This window comes from Trichosurus vulpecula, chromosome 6 (assembly GCF_011100635.1).
Source record: "Trichosurus vulpecula isolate mTriVul1 chromosome 6, mTriVul1.pri, whole genome shotgun sequence".
In the NCBI taxonomy this organism is placed as follows: domain Eukaryota; kingdom Metazoa; phylum Chordata; class Mammalia; order Diprotodontia; family Phalangeridae; genus Trichosurus; species Trichosurus vulpecula.
Genome location: NC_050578.1, coordinates 285,040,098 through 285,066,012, shown reverse-complemented (window position 1 = coordinate 285,066,012; position 25,915 = coordinate 285,040,098). Strand labels below are relative to the sequence as shown.

General features: G+C 41.1%; 1 protein-coding gene across 1 annotated transcript in view; it reads left to right on the top strand.

The window, feature by feature from the left end:
* FSIP2 (fibrous sheath interacting protein 2) overlaps window positions 1-25,915 on the top strand; it is a gene marked incomplete at its 5' end in the record, with an annotated part of 166,517 nt that overhangs the window by 77,314 nt on the left and 63,288 nt on the right. The window contains 3 exons of the mRNA XM_036765339.1: window positions 223-1,139; window positions 4,350-4,826; window positions 5,871-5,968. Of these exons, the coding sequence (XP_036621234.1) occupies window positions 223-1,139; window positions 4,350-4,826; window positions 5,871-5,968 (1,492 nt within the window). The remainder of the gene's footprint in view (window positions 1-222; window positions 1,140-4,349; window positions 4,827-5,870; window positions 5,969-25,915) is intronic.

Genomic DNA, 25,915 nt, shown 5'->3' with positions numbered 1-25,915 from the left:
TCCCGCGTGAGGAAAAATTCTCTCGTGGGGAAAGAATCCCTCGTGAGGATAAATTCTCTAGTGAGGAAAGAATCCCTCATGAGGAAAGAGTCCCTAGTGGAGAAAAATTCTCTCGTGAAGAAAGGAGCTTCTCTCCTGAGGAAAGAATCCCTTGTGAGGAAAAATTCCCTCGTGAGGAAAGAATCACTCGTGAGGAAAGAATCTCTCAGGAGGAAAAATTACCTTATGAAAAAGAGACATCAGGTCCTCAACTGGCACTAGAAGCTGTCACAGTTATGGAAAAAGTCCTTCAAATTCTAGATGACATTAAGTCACAGGAGAAACTTTCAGCCCCCAAAACTCCAGTGCTGGATGCCTCCTTTTTGGAGGAAACATTGGCATTATTCCTAGCAAAAATAGTCAAGTTGCCCTGTGTTGCAACCAAAGAGGCAAAAAGCTTCTCCAAACCTGAACTGAATAAAATTGCATCTCAGCTGACAAAATCAGTGGCTGCTGAAATATCTAAAAGTAACATTAGTCTTGTGGCTTCTGACCCTGAAGTGTACTTTATGAACCCAGAAAATATTGAAATGATTTCTCAGGTTGTTGATTCTGTATATAGTAATGTTTTGCGACAATCTGGAACCCAAGAGGAATTCTTTCATGATATAAAAAGTACGAACAGATTTTTCCCCAAAAAAGTAGCTAGCTTAATAATCAGTGAGATTTCGCATTGTCCCCCAGAATCTGTTAGCTCCCGTAGTTCATCCACTGATGTCTTCACTGATCTGGATGTTGACCGAATTGTTGAAAAAGCCAGTGAGCATGCCATAAAAATGGGCTCTATGCTATTAAGAGAAGAGGACATTAAGGAGGATGACCTGCAAGTTAAAATTGTCCCTCACCTTGGAAATAAGCCAATCAGAATAGATCCAGCCATTGTTTCTCAACACTTAGCGGTGATTTCACTCAAAACTCAACCACTGGAGAAACTAAAGAAGCAGTGTTTGTCAAGAACTGGACACAGTCTAGCAGAGCTAAGAAGAGCATCAATAAGTGGGAAGAGCTACTCCTCAGAAATAGTTGACATAGAATCTAGGAAAAAGGAAAGACGGATCTCTTTGGATAAAACAGGGCGGCTGGATGTAAAGCCCTTTGAGGTAAGCATAAAAGCAATGGTCAAAAAAAAAAAAAATAATGAGCAAGCATTGCTACTGGTGCTGCTCTTGTCTGTAAATTACAGCCAACCACGTAGCTCGGCATGGTCAGAGAATGAGATGTTCTAGATAATCCAATATTCTGCTTAACCCAGAATTACTAAAACCAAGTGTGACGCTAAAGTAGCAAACTTGGCTTCCAGAAACCTTGTGTGAGGCTCAATCTTATTACTTTAGCATCAAACCATGTACAATGTGGCCTTCTAATTTTCAAAGAATAAAAATAATTCAATAATATGTAACACTAAAATTAGACTCAAAAATTGCTCTTTCTTTGATGATTTAAAAAGAACCTCAGTATCTTACAGTGCCTCATGCTAGAGCTGGGGTAGATATTAGAGCACCTTGGTTCTCCCCAATCAAGGTTTTAAAAAATTGTATCACCCTGTGTTTTGTTATCCACCAGAGACTTCAAAGTCCACACACCAATCCATGTGACTTAACCGGTCACACACATTTTTAAAAATCCCTATACATCATGGAGGATAGAATTTTCTGTCATTTCTAAAAAGTCAGATTAAAATGAGTACCTCATTGGGTCCACCACCCCCAAGTTGTGCCTATCCTGCTTACACTAGTTACACTTCTGCCTCAGACTCCTTTTTATGAGCATCAGTGATCACATTACCAGAAAAGTGTAAATGGACCATCTCTCACATGGAAAAGGGGAAAAAGAGGAGGGAGCTGGGCAAGCTAGAGAATTTGAACATTGTCTGGAAGTGGTGCAAGTTCCCAGAATGACTGAGACACGAATGTCCAAATGCAAATATAGAAACACATTCAAAGTCAAATAGAAATAATTTGGACGTTCTCTACCATTATGGGTTTTCTATACTACTGCTCCCCTTGAATGTCACAGATAACTGAAATTTGACTGTCTTAATTTCTGCAGAAGCTATGGTGGCGCTTTTGTTTATAAAATAAAGGCAGAATAAAATAATGGCTAGTCAGAAAAATGGCTTGGAGTCAGAAAAACCTGAGTTCAAGTCCTACTTCAAACACTGTGTGATCTTAGGCAAGTCAGTTAACCTCTCTGAATGTCAGTTTCTTCATGTATAAAATGGGAGAGGATACCAACAGTACTTAACTTACAGGGTTGTTATGATAATCAAAGACAATAATGTATTAAAGCAATTTGAAACCTTAATGTGCAATAGAAATGCCAAAGATGATGATTATTACAAAAGATACTTAGGACACCATTTATCTTAAAGCTAGCTCTTGGTGCTACGAAGTGGTACTAAGATCCAGAATTACATTTTTGAGTAATTTAGAGGTTCAGTGTCAGCAAAACCCATGAAAGTAGAACAAAATCATATTAGGAGCCTAGACCTAGAGCTGGAAGGGTTCTCCAAGGCCAACCCCCTCATTTTACAGAGTGGGAAACTGAGACCCAAGGAGCAAAAGTGACTTTCCCAAGCTCACACATAAGATGTTAGCTCTAGAATTAATAGGGATCTCAGAGGCTACCAATCTAACCTCTCATTTTACCCATGAGGGAGCAGAAGCCCAGGGAGGTTAAGCAACATAACTCATTTTTCTAGTGCTTTAATGTTTGCAAAGTGCTTTCCTCAAACAATCCCAGCGGACAGATAGAAACAAGGTAATAGGATCCAGGAAGCTCAGGCTCAGGTTGTGATAGAGCCTATTAAGTGTCCTCCTGGTCACCAGCCTCACTGGTTCTATTCACACCACACTACAAAACTTCTTTTCTTCATGTTCCATTTAATACTGTAAAATGAAATGTGACATTTGAAGAAAGAGGGAAGGGAATGTTAAAATGTATAATTCTTTGAGGCTTTTTTTTTGAAAATAGGTTCCAGTAGTAAATTGGGGCAGGAAGAAGAGAGACCCTATTAAAAGATTTTCATATTTTCAACTGCTATTTGCATTTTTAAAAAAAATCCAAGAATACCCGAGATTTGTCATCCTTCAGGGAAATAGCTGCATTTTGAACTATCTATGGGTTGGTTTGTGAAATCATAAGCCTGCCAGGGCAGGTGATGGAAAAACTTCAAGGAACAAAGTATATACACTTCAGGAAATGCAGTGGGTATAGCTGATGGAGCCCTGGATTTGGGGTTAGAGAGCTTGAATTATAATCCCAGCCCTGCCACTTACTATCTGTGCAACTATAAATTGCTTAAACATTCTGGGCCTCAGTTTCCTCCCTTGTAAAATGAGAGGGGAGAGGATAGCATGGAGTAGTAGAGAGACAATAAGGAATACCTCAATTCAGCCTACCCCTGAAGGTACTAGCTATGTGACTATGGTCAATAATCTTACCCCATAAGTGCTTCAGGCAATTGTCTGACAGTAAATCATTTTTTTTAATTTTAATATTTTATTTTTCTCCAGTTACATGTGAAAACAATGTATAACCATTTTTTTTACGATTTTGAGTTCCAAATTCTCTCTCATTCTCACTCTCTCCCCGCTCAGTGAAAAGGCAAACAATTTGATAAAGGTTATATATGTGCAGTCATGCAAAATTTATTTCCATATTGGTCATGTTGTGAAAGAAAACACAGACACACACCCTCCCCCCCCCCCCCACCAAAAAAAAAACAAGGAAAATAAAGTAGGAAACCAATATGCTCCAATCTGCACTTAGACTCCACCCGTTCTTTCTCTGGAGGTGGATAGCATTTTTTTTTTTTGTCACAGGTTCTTCAGAATTATCTGACAGTAAATCTTTCTGGATCTACATTGGTGATAGGAATATCCACACTAGGAGTTCCCCTCAAGCTAATGAGATTAGAAACGCAAAACTTGAACTAGGTGATCTCTAAGGTGCCTCTAAGCTCTTATGCATAGCACGTATGTTGGTTATGAAAAAGATAAGATTCAAGCAGTAAAAATTAGAAAAAAGCCACAATTCATGTTAGTCCCTTCCCTTATGTGTATCAAACAAATTGATATAAATTAGCATTATCATGAATATGGAAAAAATGTAGGAACACCAAACATTCTTTATACATTTCATGTTTCTTAGAAATACTACAGTATACTAGTAAACGTGATTTGATAATGAATCACTTTACGAAATTAAAACTAGAAATCATGTGCAAATCACTGTATTGCAATAAAAGCCTGATGAAAAAAATACCCTGAGACAGTTATTTGAAATATTCACAATCTCTTTAATTTCAGCCTGTTTCCAGGAACTCATTTCAGAACGTAAGAAAGCCCGATATCACCAGGGTGGAACTCTTAAAAGATGTCCAGAGCAAAAAGGATCTTATTATTCGTCTGGTTGCCCATGACATTGATGAAGAGACAGAGAATAGGGGGGATGATGGCTTAATCTCTGATGAGGAAGAATTTGGCTCCCGAGAAGTTGTTTTAAAAGAAGAGTGTGCCCTTGAGCTAATGGAAATGGAGGAAGAGGAGAAAGTCCCAGAAAGTAAAGTCAGTTTACCCAAGTCTTCACTGAGTTCCAGTAGCCTGAAGAAACTATTGTCCATAAGCAAGTGTTGTCAGGCTACTTCTACTACCACACCAGAAAGTATTGAAGCCTCTCCAAGTCAGATCAAGGAACCAAGAGCCCAAGAAGAGGCAGACGAGCCAGAGGAGCCAGAGGAGCCAGAAGTGCCAATAGCTGTCGCAGAAAGTGAAGCACTTACCCAGGTAGCATCCTTGTCAAAGATCGAGTCTTATGACTTAGAAGAAAAGCCACAGTCCTCCATAAGTGACAAATGTGACCATAGGTAACTTTGGCTCTCTCATAATAGTGGTCAGTTCTTTGATTATGGAGAACTGAAGCCTCTCAATCCTAAGAGGAGCACCTTTGAATTGGCAGAAAAAGTTAGTATGTTCCTGGGCAGCCTTTCTCTGATTTATGATCTCCAAGGTTCCTTCCATGTCTGAAATTAAGTGATTTCACAATGTCACCACAGTGCCAATTATATTATCATATTGTAAATATATGATATTTCTTTCACTAAATACTCCTCTGATGCCTCATTGGGACATGAAGGTGCAAGCCCAGTGACAGATGGGGAGTGTCTGTTGTCTGAGGCCTACCCTAGATAATTTCTAGAGACTCAGAGTAAGGTTTGCCACAGAGGGATGAAGTTTTAGCCAAAGCATCTCCCAGAGAGACTGAAATCTGTGTCAGCAAAAGGAGCCCCTTACCCTTACCCCCAACAAAATCCTATATCCTTGAAGTAGTGAAGTGAGTTGTAGATACTTAAAAGATGAAGCAACGCTGACCTTAGCTGGAGAGAAGAAATATGGAAATTTAGGCCTTGAGAAAAAGCAGCAGGATGTAGTGAACAGAGCACTAGACTTGGAGTTAGGAAGACCTGGGTTTAAATCCTGTCTCTCAGACTTCACTTCTCTGTGCCTTAGTTTCCTCTTCTAAAGCTATAATCCTGTGATGATCCTAAGAAGCATTAGAAAAAAAGAAAATGGGGTTGCCCTGAGCCAAGTGTAAAAAAATCATCCCCAAGAGGGCCTCCCAACACATTTGGTCTCTACTCTGGAGTTGTAGAATGCTGAGTTTTCTGGACAGGAATGCCATGGCTGCAAGACAGAGCCAGGAGGGTTGAGATCAATCTAGCTAAGCCCCACCCCCTATCTGATGCCCCAGACCATTCATTTCTATGATAGATTTTTATTAGACTTGCTTAAAACTCTGCTTTGATGCTTTTCTTGTACTTTTTTTTCCAGCAAGAAGAGGGGAAAACCATTGCTGCAGAGCCTCCACATTACCTGATACACAGAACTATGAGCTCATATTCATACAACCAAGAGATGCTTTCTGAAGGGTATGGTTTTATTTTTCACAAATAAGTTTATTTTGAGCTCCTGTGAGAAGCATAAGTGTTCTAATATGTAAACACCAGAATAAGAAAAAGACATTGGAAGAGCAAGCCAGAAGAGAGTGCAAATGATCATCCTAATGTCCCTTCCCCTCTGTTCTTTAGCCTTTATTAAACTCACAACGAAAGATATCCACATTGCCTTTGGCCCTGTAGTGACCAAATCATTCTACTTGTTTCTGTGATCCTCTTTGACTGTCATTTCTCTTTCATATGAATTTGTTGCTGTTATGGTTGTCTCTAATTACATAGTTGTAGTCAGTGTGTCCATTGTTTAATTCTTCAGTTGGCATCGCTTTGTACCTTCCCATGTGAAAGAAAGAGGAAATAAGACTTGGCAATATGTTGAAGCTAGATTATGGAAGGCTTTAAATGGCAGGCTTTGTATTTTATTCTAGAGGCTAGAGGGAATCATTGAAGGCCTTTGAGCTAGGCAGTGACATGGGAAGATTGCTTTTGTTCTCTGTAATTTGAGCACTGAACCTGTCACTCTTCCACCTAGGACTCTATATTCTGGCTATATTTTAGTAATTTACTGCTTTTGATTGTTTCTGTAAAGGTAGCAGAATTTGTTTTCCAAATTTATTTATAAGTTTTTTAATACCCAAATTGGACTGTTTTTGAAAACATTCCATGAAGATTTGGATAAGTGAATTCACTTACCTAAACCTAATTTTTCCAGGATTCTATTCATATCTATAATTCTTTTCCTGTTTATCAGTTACCTTCTTTAAAAATGTAGTTGCTATGCTGTCAGGTAGATACTATTGGTATACTTTCTTTATGAATGGTGCCTTTAAGCATAACATAGTCCCCATGTTTCTATTTTATAATGCTTTGTAATTTGAATTCAGCCTTGCCTGATTATCATGACTATAGGTTCTGATTTTTAACAGAAGCACTTTTGGGGGCTGAACCTGTAACTTCTCTAACCTCTGCTGGTAGCTAGGGAAACTCCCTCCACTATGTAGAGGAGCAACTGCTCTGCCATTTATAATCTCAGAGGGTTGTCTGGGGGTCCTGAGAGATTAGGGACCAGTTCTCCAGGGTCATACTGCTAGTATGTGTCAAAGACAGGATTTACCTGAAGCACAGTAAATCTTATTCCAACTTTTCAATTTAAATCTGTGTCTTGGGCATTAAGTATATTTCCCAAAGGCAACATATGGTTGTCTTGGATTTTTTTAATCAATTCTGTAACCCTATTCTGTGGAATAGCAGAAGTCAATCCATTTATGGTCACAGTTATAATTGCTAAATATGGTTCTGTCATACTCTGCTAAATTAAGTTTTTATCAGTAAGGGATGTGCACTACCTTCATTCACTAGAATAAGTCCAAACCTGTCTTACACATATGCATGGGAAAACACACTCATTCATCACCAAAGATGGATCCTAAGTTCTTACCATTTCTTCTCAAAGTTTTTCCATGGTTTCAATCTTCCCCCTTTCCCTCCTTTCCTAAATGGAAGTGCCACTTTGGGATTATCTGTTCTTCTCTCTCCCTCAATTATCCATTTTTTGTAATACCTGCAATAAAAGAGTTCCATCTTCTCATTCCTCCTTGCCTTTCACTTTGCTGTTGTTGGGAATTCTGTTGTAATATATGTGTGTATTTTTATACATGTATACATATGTGTATATGTATATATGCATAGTTCCACATATGTGTATGTGAATGTATCCATCTAGCCATACACACATTCATATACCTATACATTTCATTTACTCCTTCTCTGCCCCCACCCCCAGCCTGTTTATGGCCTTCAAGTTACCAATCGAGACAACCTGGCTGCTGCCTTGCTATTTGTTCATTGAGCCAAAGCCACTGTTGCCTCAATAGTGATGAAAGTGGAAGAATATTCAATTTTATTATCTATCATTTTAGTGCCTCTCCCAAGTTTGTCTCCTCCTACCCTGAGAAAACTATAGATCACACTACTCCCTACCCCTTGTGTTTTGCTAACCCTATGTAATATTAAATCTAAAACCCATTTTTAGCCAGCCCAGGCTGAAGTTCATAATTGCACATCAAAGCTCTTAGCTAAGCCTGGCCTCTTTTACCAGCAGTTCTTGGTTGATTTGCATATCAGAGGCCTCATTGTGGCTTACTTGTGCCAGTAATTTTTTTATCTTAAATGAATAATTGATGTTAATAATAAGTAATGTTTCTCATCTTAACTACTTGTAAAATCTTCTGTTTGTCAGGATAGCTCTAGTGTTTGACACCAGTGTGTTTGGGTGAGTTGAATCTGGCATTCTTTCCTGTTGGTGACTGATGCAATGCCTATTTTATAGCTTATCCTTTGATCATTTCCTAATTCTGGAAATTTTTCTTGTATTATTCCAGCCTGCCAGTAGTCAGTGAAACATTTATTAAGTGTGTACTATGTGCCAGGCTTACACTGGGGATCCAAAAAAAAAGATAGTCCCTTCAAGGAGCTTACAGTCTAATGGGGGAAGACAACACACAAAATAACCCAAAAAGCAAGGTGGGGAGGGGAGCCAGGGAAGGTACTCCAAGAAGAGGCATAGTGGAAAAGTCAGAGAAGAACCCGAGTTGTGTGTCCAGGTGAGAAATGATTTCCTGAAATATGGTGTCCAGACTCTTCCTTCCTTCACATTCTTGAGGACGTGTGACAGTTCACCAGTTGCCTCTCCACACTCTGTCATCTTGCTCCACCATCTTTACTCTTGCATCCTGAAGCCTTCCTCCAGGTGACTTTCCATCACGTTTTGCAGCCTTTTGGTCTTTCAGTAGAACAATTCAATTTCTCATTAACTTCTGATTTTTACCTATTTTCCACAAGACTCTCAATATTCATTTTCATTATCATTCTATCTCATTCCCTTTTTTGTGGGGGTTGGGGAGAACACCTAATGACAGGTCTCACCAATTCCTTATTCCCCCTTAAGTGTTTATTATTATTAAATTTGATGAGTTTTGTGAAAGTTCTGGATTCCTTTTTGGGACCATGGTTGGTGCTAGTTCATTCTTTTTTCCTTCTGGCATCTTTTCTTTGAATTCTTTCAACAGAAAATATCTTCATCATGTTTCCAGTGTTATGTACCCTGCTTGCTCATTTCTTTAGCCATTCCTTTTTCCTTTCTGAGAGGCTATTACCCTTTCAGGATCTTTTATTTCCCTTTCTTCCTACCTCTTCTCCCTCACTTTTTAAACATTAGATATTTCTGCCTCTATTCTTCTGGAGATTGTTGGGGGCCTGGGTTTTCTAATACCGTCTTTCTGAAAAGGTGGAAACTTTCAATTATATCAGTTTTTAAATAGGAAACTAAGTGAAAAGAAGAATTGTTTAGTGGGAAAATCACAGCTTTGGAGAGAAAGGAACAGGATTTGATTTGGCCCTCTGCTATTTACTGGGTGGCAATGGACAACTTTGCTTTAGTCTGTGGGCTTTTTTCCTCCTCTGTAAAATGGAGGGTGAGAATTGGATTATCTCGAAGGCTCCTTCAAGCTCTAAATGCTCTGATCCAATTTTTATGCCCTTAGCAACACTATAAAGCAGACAAAATTCTATACCTTGTCATCTCAAGCACCAGGCAACCAGGGCCATTGTGGTACACCTGGGCTATCTAAAACCTTTCTCCCCACTGTGGTTTCCCTTCAGTTATGCCCCAGCTCCCAGATCTTTCCCTCCTGCCAGGGTTATCATCAGTTTCAAGCCCTAAGAGCACCCACAGCACCTTCTGGGAGAGAGAGAGCATGCTTCATTCACCAGCTCTTCCCTTGCCAGGCCCATGAGCTGAGGTTTACTTCCTCTCTTCCACTTGGTGGCTGCACCCCAGTTGAGCACTCCCTCTTACTTGCCCCAAGTGCTAAATGCCAAGCCACCCCAATGGTTAGCAGCTAGGACTGGGATTGGCAACAAAGGTGAGAAAGGATGCAGATAAATCTAAACCAAGGTTATTCCAGGTATCACTGTACTTTGGTTCTACAACATTCTGCTTGCCTTGAGACCTGGAAGGGACCATTTTTGTCACGATCTGACTATATCAATACTTGAGAAGTTGCTCTTTTAACTAACATGTAATTCCTTCCTTTACTGACTAAACAGAAAATGAAACATTCTCTTTTTTCCCAGCAGAGACAGCACAGGATCGGGCAAGAAAACAACTGACGGTTTGATTACTTTTTTTTTTTTATTTTGAGTTAGAGCATATTTAAGAAATATTGGTCACTGATTTGATACCTTTTAAATTTGAAGTTATTAAATAATACTAGTAATATACATAAAATATTTCAAAATTGACATGATTTCATCCTTATTAGTCCTCCCTCCATCCCTTAGCACAGGGCTGTCCAAAATGCGGCCTATGGGCCACATTGCAGCCCGCAGTGCGATTTATGCTACAAGCATAGAAATTTACATAAATGCTTTAGTAAATGAAGCCGAGCTACCACAGAGTTCTCACTAAAATGGCAAATCAAAATATATTGTCTGTTGTTTCAATAAAAACCTAAGGTTGGACAGCCCTGCCTTAGTATACTGTCTTCATGATTTGTTAATGGCTGAAAATATTTATTACTCCAAGGTCAATTTTCTAATGAGAAGGTTTCTCATACCCTTAGCTAGCGTAGGCCTTGGAGGTCAGATGCTGTTACTAGGCCTGACTTTGAAGACCACAAGCCAAGTATCACTTTCATGTTATGCTAAAGCATCAAGAGAAGACTGCAGTAGAGAAATACTCATAGGAACTCATATTTATATGACACTTGAATGTCTATGACCAAGCACCTTACAAGGAAGGTGGTACATTCATGATGATTCCCATTTTGGAGATGAGGAAACAAAGCCCCAGAGAAGGGAAGGGACTTGTCCAAGGTCACTCAGGAAGTGTTGAAGCCAAGTCCAGTAGGGGAGCTTTTGAACCTTCCACTCTACTCACTTCTTAAGGCTGCCAGAGTGGAAAGCCTCAGGATTATGTCACCAATTTGTTTGCCTTTCCAGAAGTGAATAATTTACACACATGATTCACAGTCAACACAGCAATGGCTTGTTTATCTGAACCATTATTATATGCTAAATGGTGCCATAGTCTGACTTTACAACAACTATGCTCTCATGGCAAATATTTGACTATTCCAATTCTTGAATGGAAATATTGGAAGTGTCAATGCTAGCCCAAAGATTGTATTTGTTCCCAAAGAAATGTAAAAAACCCTAGAGTTAGGAAGTCTTCTGACATGGTAGGTATATCCTCTGGGGATGAGACATGGGAGGACATGGACAAGAACAGCCCAGGTTGTGAAGGTGAGGCTGGATTAAGAGCTACATTAATGGAGGGAACACGTCTATTGATAAGATCACAGATCCACTGAAAAAGTAGAGAACCAAACATTCAAGGCAGAAGAGTTTGTCACACATAGTTTGGCCAACACAAGTGATGTGGACTTGGAGGCAAGGGAGAAGGAAGGATATGGGTATAGGCAGTCTGAAGCAGCTAAAGTAGCCAAAAATCAATAACTGGGGAGGCAGGAGATGAAGCAAGAGAGATAATGACTCTCCTTCTCCATGACCCTACCCTATACAGTCAGACAACTGTCTTGTCCCTGATAAGCCAGATTTCAGTGCTTCAGTTTCTTCATCTACAAAAGTGGAGATGATAAAATATGTTATGAGCAAAGCACTCAGAAAATCCTAAAGCATGGGAGTGAGCCAAGAGCCCAGGAGTGTAGAGTTTCTCAGTGGAAGCCACAAGTTAGGTAGGCTCTCATGGATTTCCCTATCCCACACCTGGGACATAAGAGGAGGTCCAGGTTTATCTTTGATGTCCAATTCCAGTAAAAGAATGTATGACTTTAAATTGTTGCCACATTTTCCTAGTTGAACTTTCTGAGAAGTCTACACTATATGGGGGGCGGGGAGAATGAGAAAAGGGAAGATGATGGGGGAGGGAAGAGAGAACAAATGAGTGTATCAGTATAGGCTTAGGAGGAGAATGGAAACTCCTGTGGGGGATGTAAAGCTCAAGCCACAGCACTTGAGTTTAGCCCAACACTTTCCAATCCCGTGACCCATTTAAATTAGTTGCTAAAGTTGAGTCACAGTGTCCAAGAAAGACTTTCCATCGCCATGTCTCGCTGCCAATCCCTCACTAGAAATAACAGCCTGCAACTGGCGGAGAACATGAAGTATCACATACACGTTCCCTGCATCCTAGAGTTAAAGTCCAACCCCACCCCCTGCATTTTACAGATGGTCCAGAGAGGGGAAATAGCTTGCCCATGATCCTGCAGGATTCCTGGCAGAGCCAGCCCTGCATCTAATCTACTATACTTTAATGCTATACCATGGTCCATCTTTTATAATCTCTCCCAAGGGAGCCAGAGCCAGCCCCCCAACACTATCAAGGACCACACCTCTTTAGGCTTCAGCTTTACCCTGGAAAGATTCCAATTTAACTGACTTAAGCACTTAATTCTGGTTGAGAGATGTTGGGTGAGTTATCAAGACCAAGTGTGATAGAAATTTGGCCTCCTTTATAAATGACCACTGTTCAAGCAGGGATCTTAGACTTTCACTACTTTGTGTTTTGCTCACAGTGTATCTGGAAGAGGCCAAGACACTAGATGAAACAAGCAGCCTTCAGGTATGTATTTCAAAGCCACACATAAGAGTGGAGGGTGAGCTGAGACCCAAATAGGAAAGTTGGCCTGAAGTGGCCACATCCAATATGACTTGGTGGTCACTAAGAAGAGCCTTCCTCTGACCCCTTCCTGGCTCCCCTGTGGCCTGAAAGACCATGAATGCCAAATGATGTCCCCTTCAGAGAACCAACCTATTAATAAGAGCTCCCATTTCTCCAGCCACAGTCCTCACAGCAGCACCGGGCAAGTCTTAAGATTCCATGTTTATAGTTGAAGAAACAAACTAAGGGAAAAGACCTGATGATGGTCATTGTTGAATTTAGGCCTTGCTTCTCTCCTCTGTACATGCTAATGTGACCTGATTATTTTTGCCACAAGGACTGCTCTTACCAGCTTCCTTTTTTTGTGTTTAAAAAGTTTATTTTTTTGTTAATTGGCAAGGTTTTATTTTCTCTCCCTCCCCTCATTGAAAAAGAAAAGGAAAAACAAAACCCTTGTGACAGATTTGCAAAGTTAAGGAAAAGAATTCACCCATATTGGCCATGTCCAAAAAGTGTCTGTCTCATCCTGCACCCTGAGTCCATCCCCACTTTGTCAGGAGGTGGGTGGCCTGCTTCACCATGAGTTCTCTGGAATCATGGGTCCTCATTCTTGCACTGCTCCAAATTCTTAAAGCTTCCAAAGTCGTCTGTCTCAGACTGTGGTATAAATTGCTCTCTGCAGTTTTCCCATTCAATGCCCTTGCTTTAGAGTCCTGTCCCCTCTATTAAAACCTGCTCGAGAAAGGAATCATTGACTCCTTCCTATAAATGAGAAGACGGTATTGTTTCTCCCAAAGGAATTTCAATTTGTACTGTATCTATAGTTGAGGAATAAAAGGCTTTATGCTCTTAAGAAAAAAGTATTAATGGGGCAGCTAGGTGGCACAGTGAATAGAGCACCAGCCCTGGAGTCAGGAGGACCTGAGTTCAAATCCGGCCTTAGACACTTGACATGCTTACTAGCTGTGTGACCTTGGGCAAGTCACTTAACCCCAATTGCCCTGCCTTCCCCCCTCCAAAAAAAGTAAAAAGAAAGGAGTTTCAAGCATCACTGAGTGAAGGAGGTAAGGCAAGCCCCAGCTACCACCTTTGGACAAGTGCTTTCTAAGGCCCTTTCTCCCCTAGCCAGTTTATAAAAGCAGAGCTACCCAGATTTCTGCTTTGGTGTTTCTAAACTGGCCTTCACACTAAGATCTGTCTCTGGCACTACACTGTCTGCTTACTGTGTGGCTTGGTTCCTTTTCTGCTGTGCGTGTTGGGGTGTGGGGGGTAGGTTGTACTGCAAATTGCTGGAGGTCTTAAGGCACAAATTACATAAAGGGCTGGGGCACTGATGACATTGGGTCACAAGGGCAGTGGTGGCTGTGTCCTTGACAACTCCTTCTGAGCCTTTCCCTGGTTTGTACAGAAGGCCCATGGTAGGGGTCACAGGAATTTAATATTCTATACTACAGAAGAAATTGATGTTTTCTTTTTCTCTCTTATCTTGGTGCAGTTTATCACCATCTTCGAAGGCCCGAAATCACACTCCCAGAACTCCAAGGAGGGCACACCAAGTATGTGACATGCTCTTCAAATATTAGTGTAATTAACTCAAGTCCCCACTTTGGTCCCCGTAAATTGAATATTTGTGATCATTCTGACCCCAAGAAGTGCAAAATAGCAAGTGGGCACCAACCTGGCAGAAGCCTTCTATTTTGTCATTGTGTGTCTCACCAAATAATCAGATAGTTATTTGGTCTCTCTCTTATTTAGGCTTTTTACTAATTCATACAGGGCTTCCCTTCTCCCATTACAAAATGGATCATGAGATTTAGATCTTAGAGACCACCTAGTTTAAATTCCTCATTTCACAGAAGAAGAAACTAAAGCCCAGAAAAGAGAAGTGACTTACCCAAGGTCACACAGCTAATACTTAGCAGAGATGAGATTAGAACCCAGGTCCACAGTCTCAAAATCCAGTGCCCTCGATGCCACTACTCCTTTGAATGATTTTCTTGCTATTAAAGATTAGCTGTGTAGGCAGGGTTAGCGTTTTGTGTCCAAGGTGCTCTTATCTACTGTACCACACTGCATGGAGAGAAGTTAAAATTGTCAATCAAATGAATTATGGAATAAGTTTAATTCTGAGCCAGTACTGCACTAACCACATTATAAATCACCTACCACCTAATACAGTTAAGATGCTCAAGACATCTCAGACCAACAAAGCAGACCCACTGCCCAGAAATGACATTGATTTTACAAGATGCAGCCAGTATTAGAGCCTATTCAAAGAAAATAGATCCAGCTCGGGCACTGAAGCCTTTGGCAGGAGACACAGAGCTTGTGTCTTCTTTTTTTCATGTTTTCATTCACTCTCCTTCATAGATATGTGTGTGTGTATATATACATATACATGTGTGTATATATATATATATATATATATATATATATATATATGTATAAACATATGTTTATCTGTTTCTATGTAATAAATCTCTCTCATGTTGTCTGTTTCTCCTCTGGCATTCGCCTCTTAGAGAGACAGGGTGGTAAAGTAGATAGTGGTAGACCTGTACTTAGGAAACCCAGGTTCAAATTTTACCTTTGTTATTTACCAGCTGGCTGACTGTGGACAAGTTAGAGGGAGGATCTTTGTTCTGGCCTGAAGGTGGTCTCCCTCTGGGAGCTGTGGCCATCTCCATTGGCACCACACCATGATGACTGATTGCCGCCAGCAGCTGTGGCACTGAATGGCCGGAGATGGCCAAATGTGCGGAGAGTGAAAAGAAGACATGGGCCAGGCGGAAGAGTATAGCACAACTCCATTTATTAGGCTGAGGGAAAAAGCTTATATACCTTCTAGGCAAGCAGAATCAACAAGTCCTCGTGGGAAACATTTGCTACATTGCATGTCTTCCTCATGCTTTGTTCCCTTTTTGCAGAGGGGGTTTGGAGAGGCTGCATCCTGAGTTATCAGCCCAAGGGCAAGAACAGGCTTTAGTGAAAACCTGGCCTGTATTTTATCCCAGCATTGATTTTCTCAGAGCTGGCCCTCTATATCTACATCTCCCCCCTTCTTTTAAAATGGAGCTTAAGCTAATGATGAGCCAAATAATAACTTGTAGAAGGCAGGGCCCTCTGAGACACAATAGTGTTAGGAAGGCAAACAAGGGAAGAAAGTGGCAACAATGTTGCTTTGACTTACTTCAGGAGTTGCAATAACTCATTGGTGATGCCTTCAGTATCAATTCCTGGGGCTTTGCTGTGTTCAATTAGGTGGGTGATAAATTTTAAATCACTTATATCTTGTGTCACATTATGATTATGCCATAAATTTGTAGATACAAAGAAATAGGGATATGGGAGACAAGCTTGTACATAGTAACCCCCTTTAAAGTAAATATGGGAAGGTGTGTTGGTAAGCAAAATGGGCTCTTGGCACTCAGTTCAACCAAGTGCCCTTGAAGAGTTTGGCTTTTGTTTCCTTTGATTAATTCAGTGTATTACATTGAGTCTTACTAGGTGCTAAGCCCCAGGCCCAAACCCCTATTAGGTGCTAAGCCTATGTGGGTGTGAAGCTCCCAGGGTACTAAGGGGAGAGGTGCTAACTCAAGAGCCAATCATAGGAACCTAAGTTCTGGTCATTCAGATGACATTTGATGATGTCTGAAATGGTATAAGAAGAGAAGACAGAGCTATTTGCTCAGGGCTCTCACTCTTGGTGGTGCTCGCTGATGCGGAGACTCCAGGCAGCTGTAGCTAAGAGCCCTCCAGCTCATAACCTGGATGTTGGGACTTTGTTAAACTCTGGTAACTATATGTTGGGATTTGAATCAGACAAGGTCTGTCTGTCGATGTTTGTACTTTGTTTGTATTTTACTCTGAAGTTCAGGGTGCTGGCTTTTTCCCCTGAACTAAGTGAGTGATATTTGTGTGCTGGATTAAAATAAGCTTGTTAACCCCTTAATGTTACTTTCCTTAGTAAAGCAGATCAAAAGAACCTGGGCTTTGGCAGCGTGCTCATTGTTGGGCTTGTGTTGGTCTTTCACACCCACAGCAGCTGCTAGCCAGATTGTTGAAACAGAAGGACTGATGAACACATTGACAAATCAAAGGGGGCAGTCCCCTTTATGAATATTCATACAGAAAGTCAAAGAGAAATAGAAATGCAATTGTCTCTTTAAGATTCAAAAAGTCCTTTCTTATACAGCTGTCTGGCAAGGAACATTGTCAGTGAAATCCTCTGGTCCTTAGTATCTGTTCCAGCCATCTCCAGCACTGCATCTCAGCATCTTCTTCTCTTCTGGTAGGAGCCAGCTTTCTGTCCATTCTCCTACAAGAGTGATCTTAGCACAATGCATATAGAATCTTAACCTTTTAGTCATGTCATATTTCTTTGATGGCATTTGTAAAATAAACCACAAACCATTTTTCTTTTTAGCATCATTAATTGTAACAAAACTTTAGATAGGGGGGGCGGAGCCAAGATGGCGGCTGGTGAGCAGGGACTAGAGTGAGCTCCGTTACCGAGTCCCTCCAAAAACCTATAAAAAATGGCTCTGAACCAATTCTAGAATGGCAGAACCCACAGAACAGCAGAGGGAAGCAGGGCTCCAGCCCAGGACAACCTGGATGGTCTCTGGGTGAGGTCTATTCCACACAGAGCTGGGAGCTGGGAACGGAGTGGAGCAGAGCCCAGCCTGAGCGGTGTGGACCATCCAGACCAGAAGCCGGGCAGAGGGGGCCCTAGCGCCCTGAATATGTGAGCTGTGGCAGTTACCAGACCCCTCGACCCACAAACACCAAAGACTGCGGAGAAGGTTAGTGGGAAAAGCTGCGGGAGTGGAAGGAGTTCGCGGTTCAGCTTCCAGCCCCGGGGGCAGCGGAGGTGGGGCAGCTACAGCTGTTGTTACTTCCGGCTCCAGGCCCACCTGGTGGGAGGAATTAAGTGGCGGATCAGAGCAGGGGTGCACAGCCTGCCAAAGATCTAAGCCCAGTTCGGGTTGGGGGTCCTTGGGGAAGGAGCAGTGCGGGTCTGACAGAGCTGGCACCTCCCCCCCAAACGTGCAACATAGAACTCGTTAGTCTACAAGCAGTCATACCCCACTGAAAAACTCAAGGGTCAAGTTAGTTGGTTGGGAATATGGCCAGGCAGCGAAAACACGCCCAGATTCAGTCTCAGACTTTGGATTCTTTCTGTGGTGACAAAGAAGACCAAAACATAGAGCCTAAAGAAGACAACAAAGTCATAGAGCCTACAACAAAAGCCTCCAAGAAAAACATGAACTGGCCCCAGGCCATAGAAGAACTCAAAAAGGAGTTGGAAAAGCAAGTTAGAGAAGTAGAGGAAAAATTGGGAAGAGAAATGAGAAGGATGCGAGAAAACCATGAAAAACAAGTCAATGACTTGCTAAAGGAGACCCCAAAAAATACTGAAAAATACACTGAAGAAAACAACACCTTAAAAAACAGACTAACTCAAATGGCAAAAGAGCTCCAAAAAGACAATGAGGAGAAGAATGCCTTGAAAGGCAGAATTACCCAAATGGAAAAGGAGATCCAAAAGACCACTGAAGAAAATACTACTTTAAAAATTAGATTGGAGCAAGTGGAAGCTAGTGACTTTAGGAGAAATCAGGATATTATAAAACAGAACCAAAGGAATGAAAAAATGGAAGACAATGTGAAATATCTTATTGGAAAAACCACTGACCTGGAAAATAGATCCAGGAGAGATAATTTAAAAATTATTGGATTACCTGAAAGCCATGATCAAAAAAAGAGCCTAGATACCATCTTTCAAGAAATTATCAAGGAGAACTGCCCTTATATTCTAGAGCCACAGGGCAAAATAGAAATTGAAAGAATCCATCGATCGCCTCCTCAAATAGATCCCAAAAAGAAATCTCCTAGGAATATTGTTGCCAAATTCCAGAGCTCCCAGATCAAGGAGAAAATACTGCAAGCAGACAGAAAGAAACAATTTGAGTATTGTGGAAACACAATCAGAATAACCAAAGATCTGGCAACTTCTACATTAAGAGATCGAAGGGCTTGGAATGCGATATTCCGAAGGTCAATGGAGCTAGGATTAAAACCTAGAATCACCTACCCAGCAAAACTGAGTATCATGTTCCAAGGCAAAATATGGAGTTTCAATAAAATAGAGGACTTTCAAGCTTTCTCAGTGAAAAGACCAGAACTGAATAGAAAATTTGACTTTCAAACACAAGAATCAAGAGAAGCATGAAAAGGTAATCAAGAAACGGAAATTGCAAGGGACTTACTAAAGTTGAACTGTTTTGTTTACATTCCTACGTGGAAAGATGATGTGTATGATTCATGAGACCTCAGTATTAGGGTAGTTGAAGGGAATATGCATATATATATGTATATGTTTATGTATATATATGAGTGAATGTGTATGTATGTATATATCTATGTGTATATGTATGTATGTGTATGTATGTGTATATATAATATGTGTGTTTATATATGTATATATATATATATATGTAAAAGAGAGAGTGCAGACACAGGATGAGTTGAAGATGAAGGGAAGATATCTAAAAGAAATAAAATGAAATTAAGGGATGAGAGAGCAACATACTGAGAGAGGGAGATAGGGAGAGATAGAATGGGGTGGATTATCTCGCATAAAGGTGGCAAGAGGAAGCAGTTCTGTGGGAGGAGGGGAGAGGGCAGGTGAGGGCGAAATGAGTGAACCTTGCTCTCATTAGATTTGGCCTGAGGGGGAATACCATACATACTCAGTTGGGTATCTTACCCCACAGGAAAGAAGAGGGAGGAAGATAAAAAAAAATAAAATAAAAGGCGGGGGGATGATGGAGGGGAGGGCAGATGGGGGTGGAGGTAATCAAAACAAACACTTTGGAAAGGGGACAGGGTCAAGGGAGAAAATTCAATAAAGCGGGATGGGTTGAAAAGGAGCAAAATGTAGTTAGCCTTTCACAACATGAGTATTGTGGAAGGGTTATACATAATGATACATGTGTGGCCTAGGTTGAATTGCTCGACTTCTTAGGGAGGGTGGGTGGGAAGGGAAGAGGGGAGAGAATTTGGAACTCAAAGTTTTAAAATCAGATGTTCAAAAAAAAAAGTTATTGCATGCAACTAAAAAATAAGATACACAGGCAATGGGGCGTAGAAATTTATCTTGCCCTACAAGAAAGGAGGGGAAAAGGGGATGAGAGGGGAGAGGGGTGATAGAGGGGAGGGCTGACTGGGGAACAGGGCAACCAGAATATAAGCCATCTTGGAGTGGGGGGGAGGGTAGAAATGGGGAGAAAATTTGTAATTCAAACTGTTGTGAAAATCAATGCTGAAAACCAAATATGTTAAATAAATAAATTTAAATTTAAAAAAAAACTTTAGATAGGCATGATACCAATCAAATAACAAAATAACATTCTCACATACCTTAAGGAATATTTACAAAGCAAGCCTTAAGTGGCTCACATGCATTTTTACCATTGTTTATAAAGCTTTACTAAGTTGGTGCAAAAGTCCTTACGTAACACAAATTCCAGAGTAAACAAAGTTTCTAGTTACTGCAGAATTCCCAGATATCACAATGTTTCCTGGTCAAAAAGGTGTTGTAATAGAATCTCACATTGGTAACAGTAGGAGACTGATCACAGGAAAAATACTGCTGCTCTTAGAATCCTTTAAAACAAAGCGAACATCTTAAAGTTAGTCTTAAGCAGGTAGTATAATTTTTTGAATATATTCTAGTTCTAGATAAAAATATTATTAGATTTCCCAGTAAGATAACACAAAAGAGTTCACATCTTATACTGACTACTTGCTCTGATAATAGAAATTTGCTATGGAAGGAAAAAAGCAGGGGCATGTGACATGCCAAATATGACAGGATAAAACATCCTTGGCTTTGTTTAAATTGAAATATAGTTACAATTCTTAAATTATGTAGTATCTATTTCCATAGCTAAACTCAGGAATAGTCAGGTGGGAACATTCCTTTTCAAAGGAACACAAGGGGAAACTGAGCCAGGAGGATCCCTTCCTAGATTGAGACTATGTTTGTCCCCTCAGCTTTTTCCCAAATGCAAACCTCCACCTGTTAACAGTACAGGATCACATTCCTTCTGAGTAGCTTGTGGCATTTCTCTTAGATACTGAGTTAATGCAGACAGCTATACCCAAATTCAAACTCAAAGCAAAATTAGTTATGGTCCCAAGTGCCTTTTGCCCTAAACAGCAAGTTTCACCAATCACAGCTTAGAGCCAGGTACAGTTGCTTTTACTCTCATGGAGTTGCAATAAGCAATTAGAGATTTTCCAGGACTCACATAAATAGAAGGGATTTAATTAAACATCCTTCCTTCTCAAATTTAAACTTGTCCTGGTATAAAAGCCAATCATTAGAATCTTTTCTATCTATTGTACATAAACCTGCAATCTCTCAGCAAGCCAAGTTCATTGTTTAGAATTTACATATCTTAAACAAGTTCTTTTCCCAGGGCTGATGACCTTGCCAGTGCAGATAGGTTCCAGGGGCCATGGCAATTTGCAAAATAAGGAGAATTAACATGGACTCCAGGAAGGGGTTAATACTGGTGCCCTTTGCCTGTTGCCCTCCACACAGGAGGACTGTTCTGAATAGGCAGAACCAACCTGATAAGGCTTCACACAATTCCCTTCTTTCTACATACAGTAATCATTTAACAGTTTTAGGTTTTAGCATTAAAACAGTAACCCCAAATAACTTAGTTAACAATTTTACAAGTTTCATAAGTGCTGGCCAAATTGTTTTAGCTGTAAACTTTCCTATTAACTACAGGTAAAGGTAGAAATACCTGGTTTTCTAAATGGCGGTTATAAACATTATAAGACAGGGTTAGCAATGCTGCTAACATCATTTCTGATTCACAATGGTCACTCAAGTTTTACAATATAGGAGAATTTTACTATAATTTAGAAATACAATAATAACACAAGCAGAAAATTTCACATGACATTAAGTATATTCACTTTTGTGTTCACTCCTTAAAAACTTTATGAAAGTGAGAACTTTGAAACCACCAGTCAAAGGTGAGTGGTACTCTGGAAAAAAATTCCAGTGGTGCCTTGTCCCTTCTCCTCATACTGGGGAGTTCAAAGAGTCTCTTTCTCAGATCTATGCATTTTCCCAATTTGCCTTAGTGCCAAATGGTATAATAAATTCTGATTTATCTTACATGATATTAGGAGTAACACATTTCACTTAAATCTGAGGGCAAAGTTTCCTGTTTTCTTTCTTATCTCTCTTCACATTCCAAATTGGCCAGATTTGGAATGGAGAGAGAAAGAAAGAGCATTTTGTCCAACTACTTCCCAAAAGTTTCCAAACCTTATTTCTTTCTAATTTTGACCTGATACTTCTCCAGCTTGCCTTTTCCATAACAAAACCTAAACAAGAAAACATTTTTCTCTCTCTTTCTCTCTCCCCCACCCTCCCATTCCTCCGAAGAGACTGGAGTCAGGGAGGGAGAGAGAGACAAATAGTGGACATTACAGGGTGTCAGATTACGCACTTCACAGAAACACAGATACAGACACAGAGACAGGAAATGCAGAGAGGATTTTTTGAATCCTTTACACAATTGCTTGGCCCTCAGGAATGTAACGGAGGCCAGGTGCCATGCTTTATTGGGGCCTTGGAGACCCTGCTTTTTAAGATAACCTGGGGCAGATCCCTGGCTGTAGGGGAAATGTGCCCATCTCTGCTGTCTCTAAAAATTCTTGTAATTTGGGTAGTTGTTATTAAGAGACCTGCTTCCCTTACTAGCTTCTTCAGAACTTTCACATAGTATTCTCTGCCTCTTTCCCATGACTGTACTTGTCTGAGTGTACTTGTCTGACTTTCCCATGACTGTACTCTTGGTAAAATTGTGATTTTGACTCAGAAGTCTTTTTTTGTTTTAGTTAATTTAATGCTTTTTAGTTTTCAAAATTCACTTCCATAACTTTTAAATTTTCTCCGCCCCCCCCCCCCCAATTCTAACTTCTAACCCTAACCTTTATTTTGCCACAGGGTCACAGTCCTTTGTGCAGCCTGGAGATATGGTGGACAATTGGGCTTAGGTGAATAACTTTAGAATATGAATAGAAAGGTGAAGACCTTTCTATTCATAATCTCTGTCCTCACTGATTCAGCCAGAGGGATGGAGGGGTGGGGAGATGACTCCCACACTGACTGGACACAGTGGTTCCTACACATGCCCATGCACTTCTTCAAGCCTTGGCAAGGCTGGGGAGACAGAGAACTGCCATGCTGGGTGCTTTCTAGGAGCTGAGTGATCCCCAAGAGGGCTTTGCAGAATGCTCTAACTTGAGGGTCAGGTAAAAAGACCACAAGAAGCCCAACACCAGAGGCTCCCAGTCCAACTGGAACCCACCCAGGAATAGCTTTCACAACATGGTCCCCAAGGGTCATCCCACTTCCACTTGAATCCAAGTGGTGGGGAGCTCAGTGCCTGGGCTTAGACAGCTTCAGTGGTGAAGAATGTCTTCCTTCGGTCAGTCATTGGTCTTAGCACTGAGGAGAAGACCCTTCACAGTTAGATATCATGACCCTCCTCCCTATCTTCTGTTTTCCAGGTGAAACTATCTCCATTTCCTCTAATTACTCCTAGCATGGCATGGCTTCCTGACCCCTCACTCATGTGGCCACTGTCTTTAGTGCATGCCCTGACTGGTTGGTGTACTTTCCAAAACATGGCACTAAGAACTGAGGACCTGATCCCAGATGTGATGTGAGCAAGGCACAGATAGATCATCTGCCTAGCCTCTCCTTTTGTAGATGAGGAAACTGAGTCCAGGAGAGGCTGCCTCACCCCAGGAGCCTTTCTGACTGTGAACCCAGACCCTCTCCTTTTCTACTCTGTTATCCTAAGGCTTTTGCCTTGGGTACTCCATTAATGGAATCTAACTTTTTTTTAGCATTTTTTTTCTTTCTGTGAATCTTGAAACAATTTAAATGTCAGTGATCATTGTTTCTAAAATCACTCCCTAAAACATCAGGTCTTTCCCACAAGGAGTGCTGTTCAGTTAGGATTCCCCCAACCTATACTTACTTTTTTGACCTTACATTTATCCCTATTCAATTCCATCGCGATCGACTTGACCCACAGTTGTAGTCTGCTGAAATCCCTGTGAATACACATCCAGTCCTAGTTCCTTCCCAGTTTGGTGACAGCAGTAAATCTAGTAAGCGGCCAGCTACCCCTGCATTTGAGGCTTTTGCTATCCTCCTCCCAGAGAGGACAAGAGGACGACCCTGTCATCGGAAGGGCTTTCTAGCCTAGATCTCAAAGCTCCCTCCGTTCAGGCTTAGGACAATAAGAATGGTCCACCTGCCCTGGCCCTGGTCAGATCACATCTGGAGGACAGGCTTCCATTCAGGGTACCACTGTAAGAAATGAACCGAGCTTTTGTTTCCACAGAAAATGTCACATTTGTTGGGGAAGGCAGGAAAACGAATGGATTAGAAAATCTTGAAAATGCTGATTAACTCTCCACTCCACAAGGACATGGGCACCTGCTTATTCACATATCTATAGAGGAACAACTCCTGCTCTGTACTTTAGATAGAATCTACAACTTCAAAGGCCAAAGGAGAATTTCATTACTCTTCTTCTGTTAATGGTGAAGGAAGCTTAAAACATCCTGAGTTTGGCCTCTAATCAATTAAGGGAATTCCTTTCAGGTGTGGAGACTCACATGTGGAGTGGGGTTTAGCGAACCCTGAAATACTGACCAGTGGGGTTCAAGGTGAGAAATTCGAGTCTGGATGAATTATAAAATAGCTTTGTACCTAGTTTAAGTGCACTTGGACCTAGGAAGAGACCCTTCATCACAAAGGCAAAAAAGGCCAAGTCAAGCTGTCAAATAATGATGTGAAATAAACATGTTTTTTCTTTCTAAATTCACTTGTGGCCAAGTGAAATTTTTTTTTGTAAGGTGATTATTTCTAACACCACAGTTCAGTACAGAGGTCACTGCCGATCTGGGGAGTTGCCAGTTGGGTTTTGAAAGCATTTCCTAGGGGATAAATCAGAATTTGGAAAACAGAAGAGCTTTCTTCAAGTGTCTGAAGGGCTTTCACTGGAAGGCAGGGCATATTTACTAGACCGAGGAGAAATGGGAAGTTGCCAGAAAGGCATCTTTCTCTCTGTCTCTGACTCTTTTTCTGTTTTGCTCTCCCCTCCCAAGCTATTTTCAGAGTGGAGGAGTGGTTGCCCCACCTCTGTGTTCTCAGTAAACTAGGTGAGGCCAGGATTGCCCCAGTGAGTACACACCAGTACAAGTAGCAGGAGCTCAATGAAAGGAGTAAAACCTTTTTTATCCTTCTAGCAGATACCACTTCCCTCTGAAAGAGAAAAGAAACGCAAAAATATGTCCAAAATCTAAGCCAGCCAGGAGTCGAACCTGGAATCTTCTGATCCGGAATCAGACACGTTCTCCTTTGCACCACTGGCCCTAGACACCTTTCCACCTTGTCATGACAGGGGCTCCTGAATGCAAAGTCTGGGCCTTTGGGCCCAGTGGTTCTGCCAGCCCCAGACCAAGTTCTGAGTTCAGCCAGGAGCTCAACAAGGGCTGGCCCAGAGTCATACAATACTCCTGCTGTGGGTCAGAGCTCCTAGCTGAACTCAGATGTTGGTAACTATGAATTGTATTTGGTCTGTCTATTTATGTTTGTAATCTGTTTGTTTGCTCTTAAGTTCATGGTGCTGGATTTTTCCCCTGAACTAAGTGAATTGTATTTGTATGCTGGATTAAATTGAGATTGTTAACCTGTTACCATGCTTTCCTTAGTAAAGCAGATCAAAAGAACCAGGGCTTGCAGCGTTCTCTGAGCTGGTTGTTGTTGATTTTTTACCCCCACAGCAGCTGCTAGCAGGATTGTTGAAACAAATGGCATAGGTTGGCAAGATCTGCATTTTAAAAGGAAAGTATGGTGTTTTGAGATACTGTGTTGGTTGAATGTTTCCCAGTTTTTGGATTGCTCTTTTTACTTTGGGTGGCTATGGTTCTATGGAGCCCCAGGAGTAACAATAGCCTGAAGGAAAACATGCCGGTGGAAGTGGGAGATAATCTGGGAGATAATCCCTCCTTCCCTCTCCCCACAGTACTAGCACTCAGGAAGGCACAGCCCAGAGCAAAGGCTGTGGGAGAAAAAGCCCACACATGGGGGAGTGTTGGATGGAGCGAGGGCTCGAGCTCGAGCT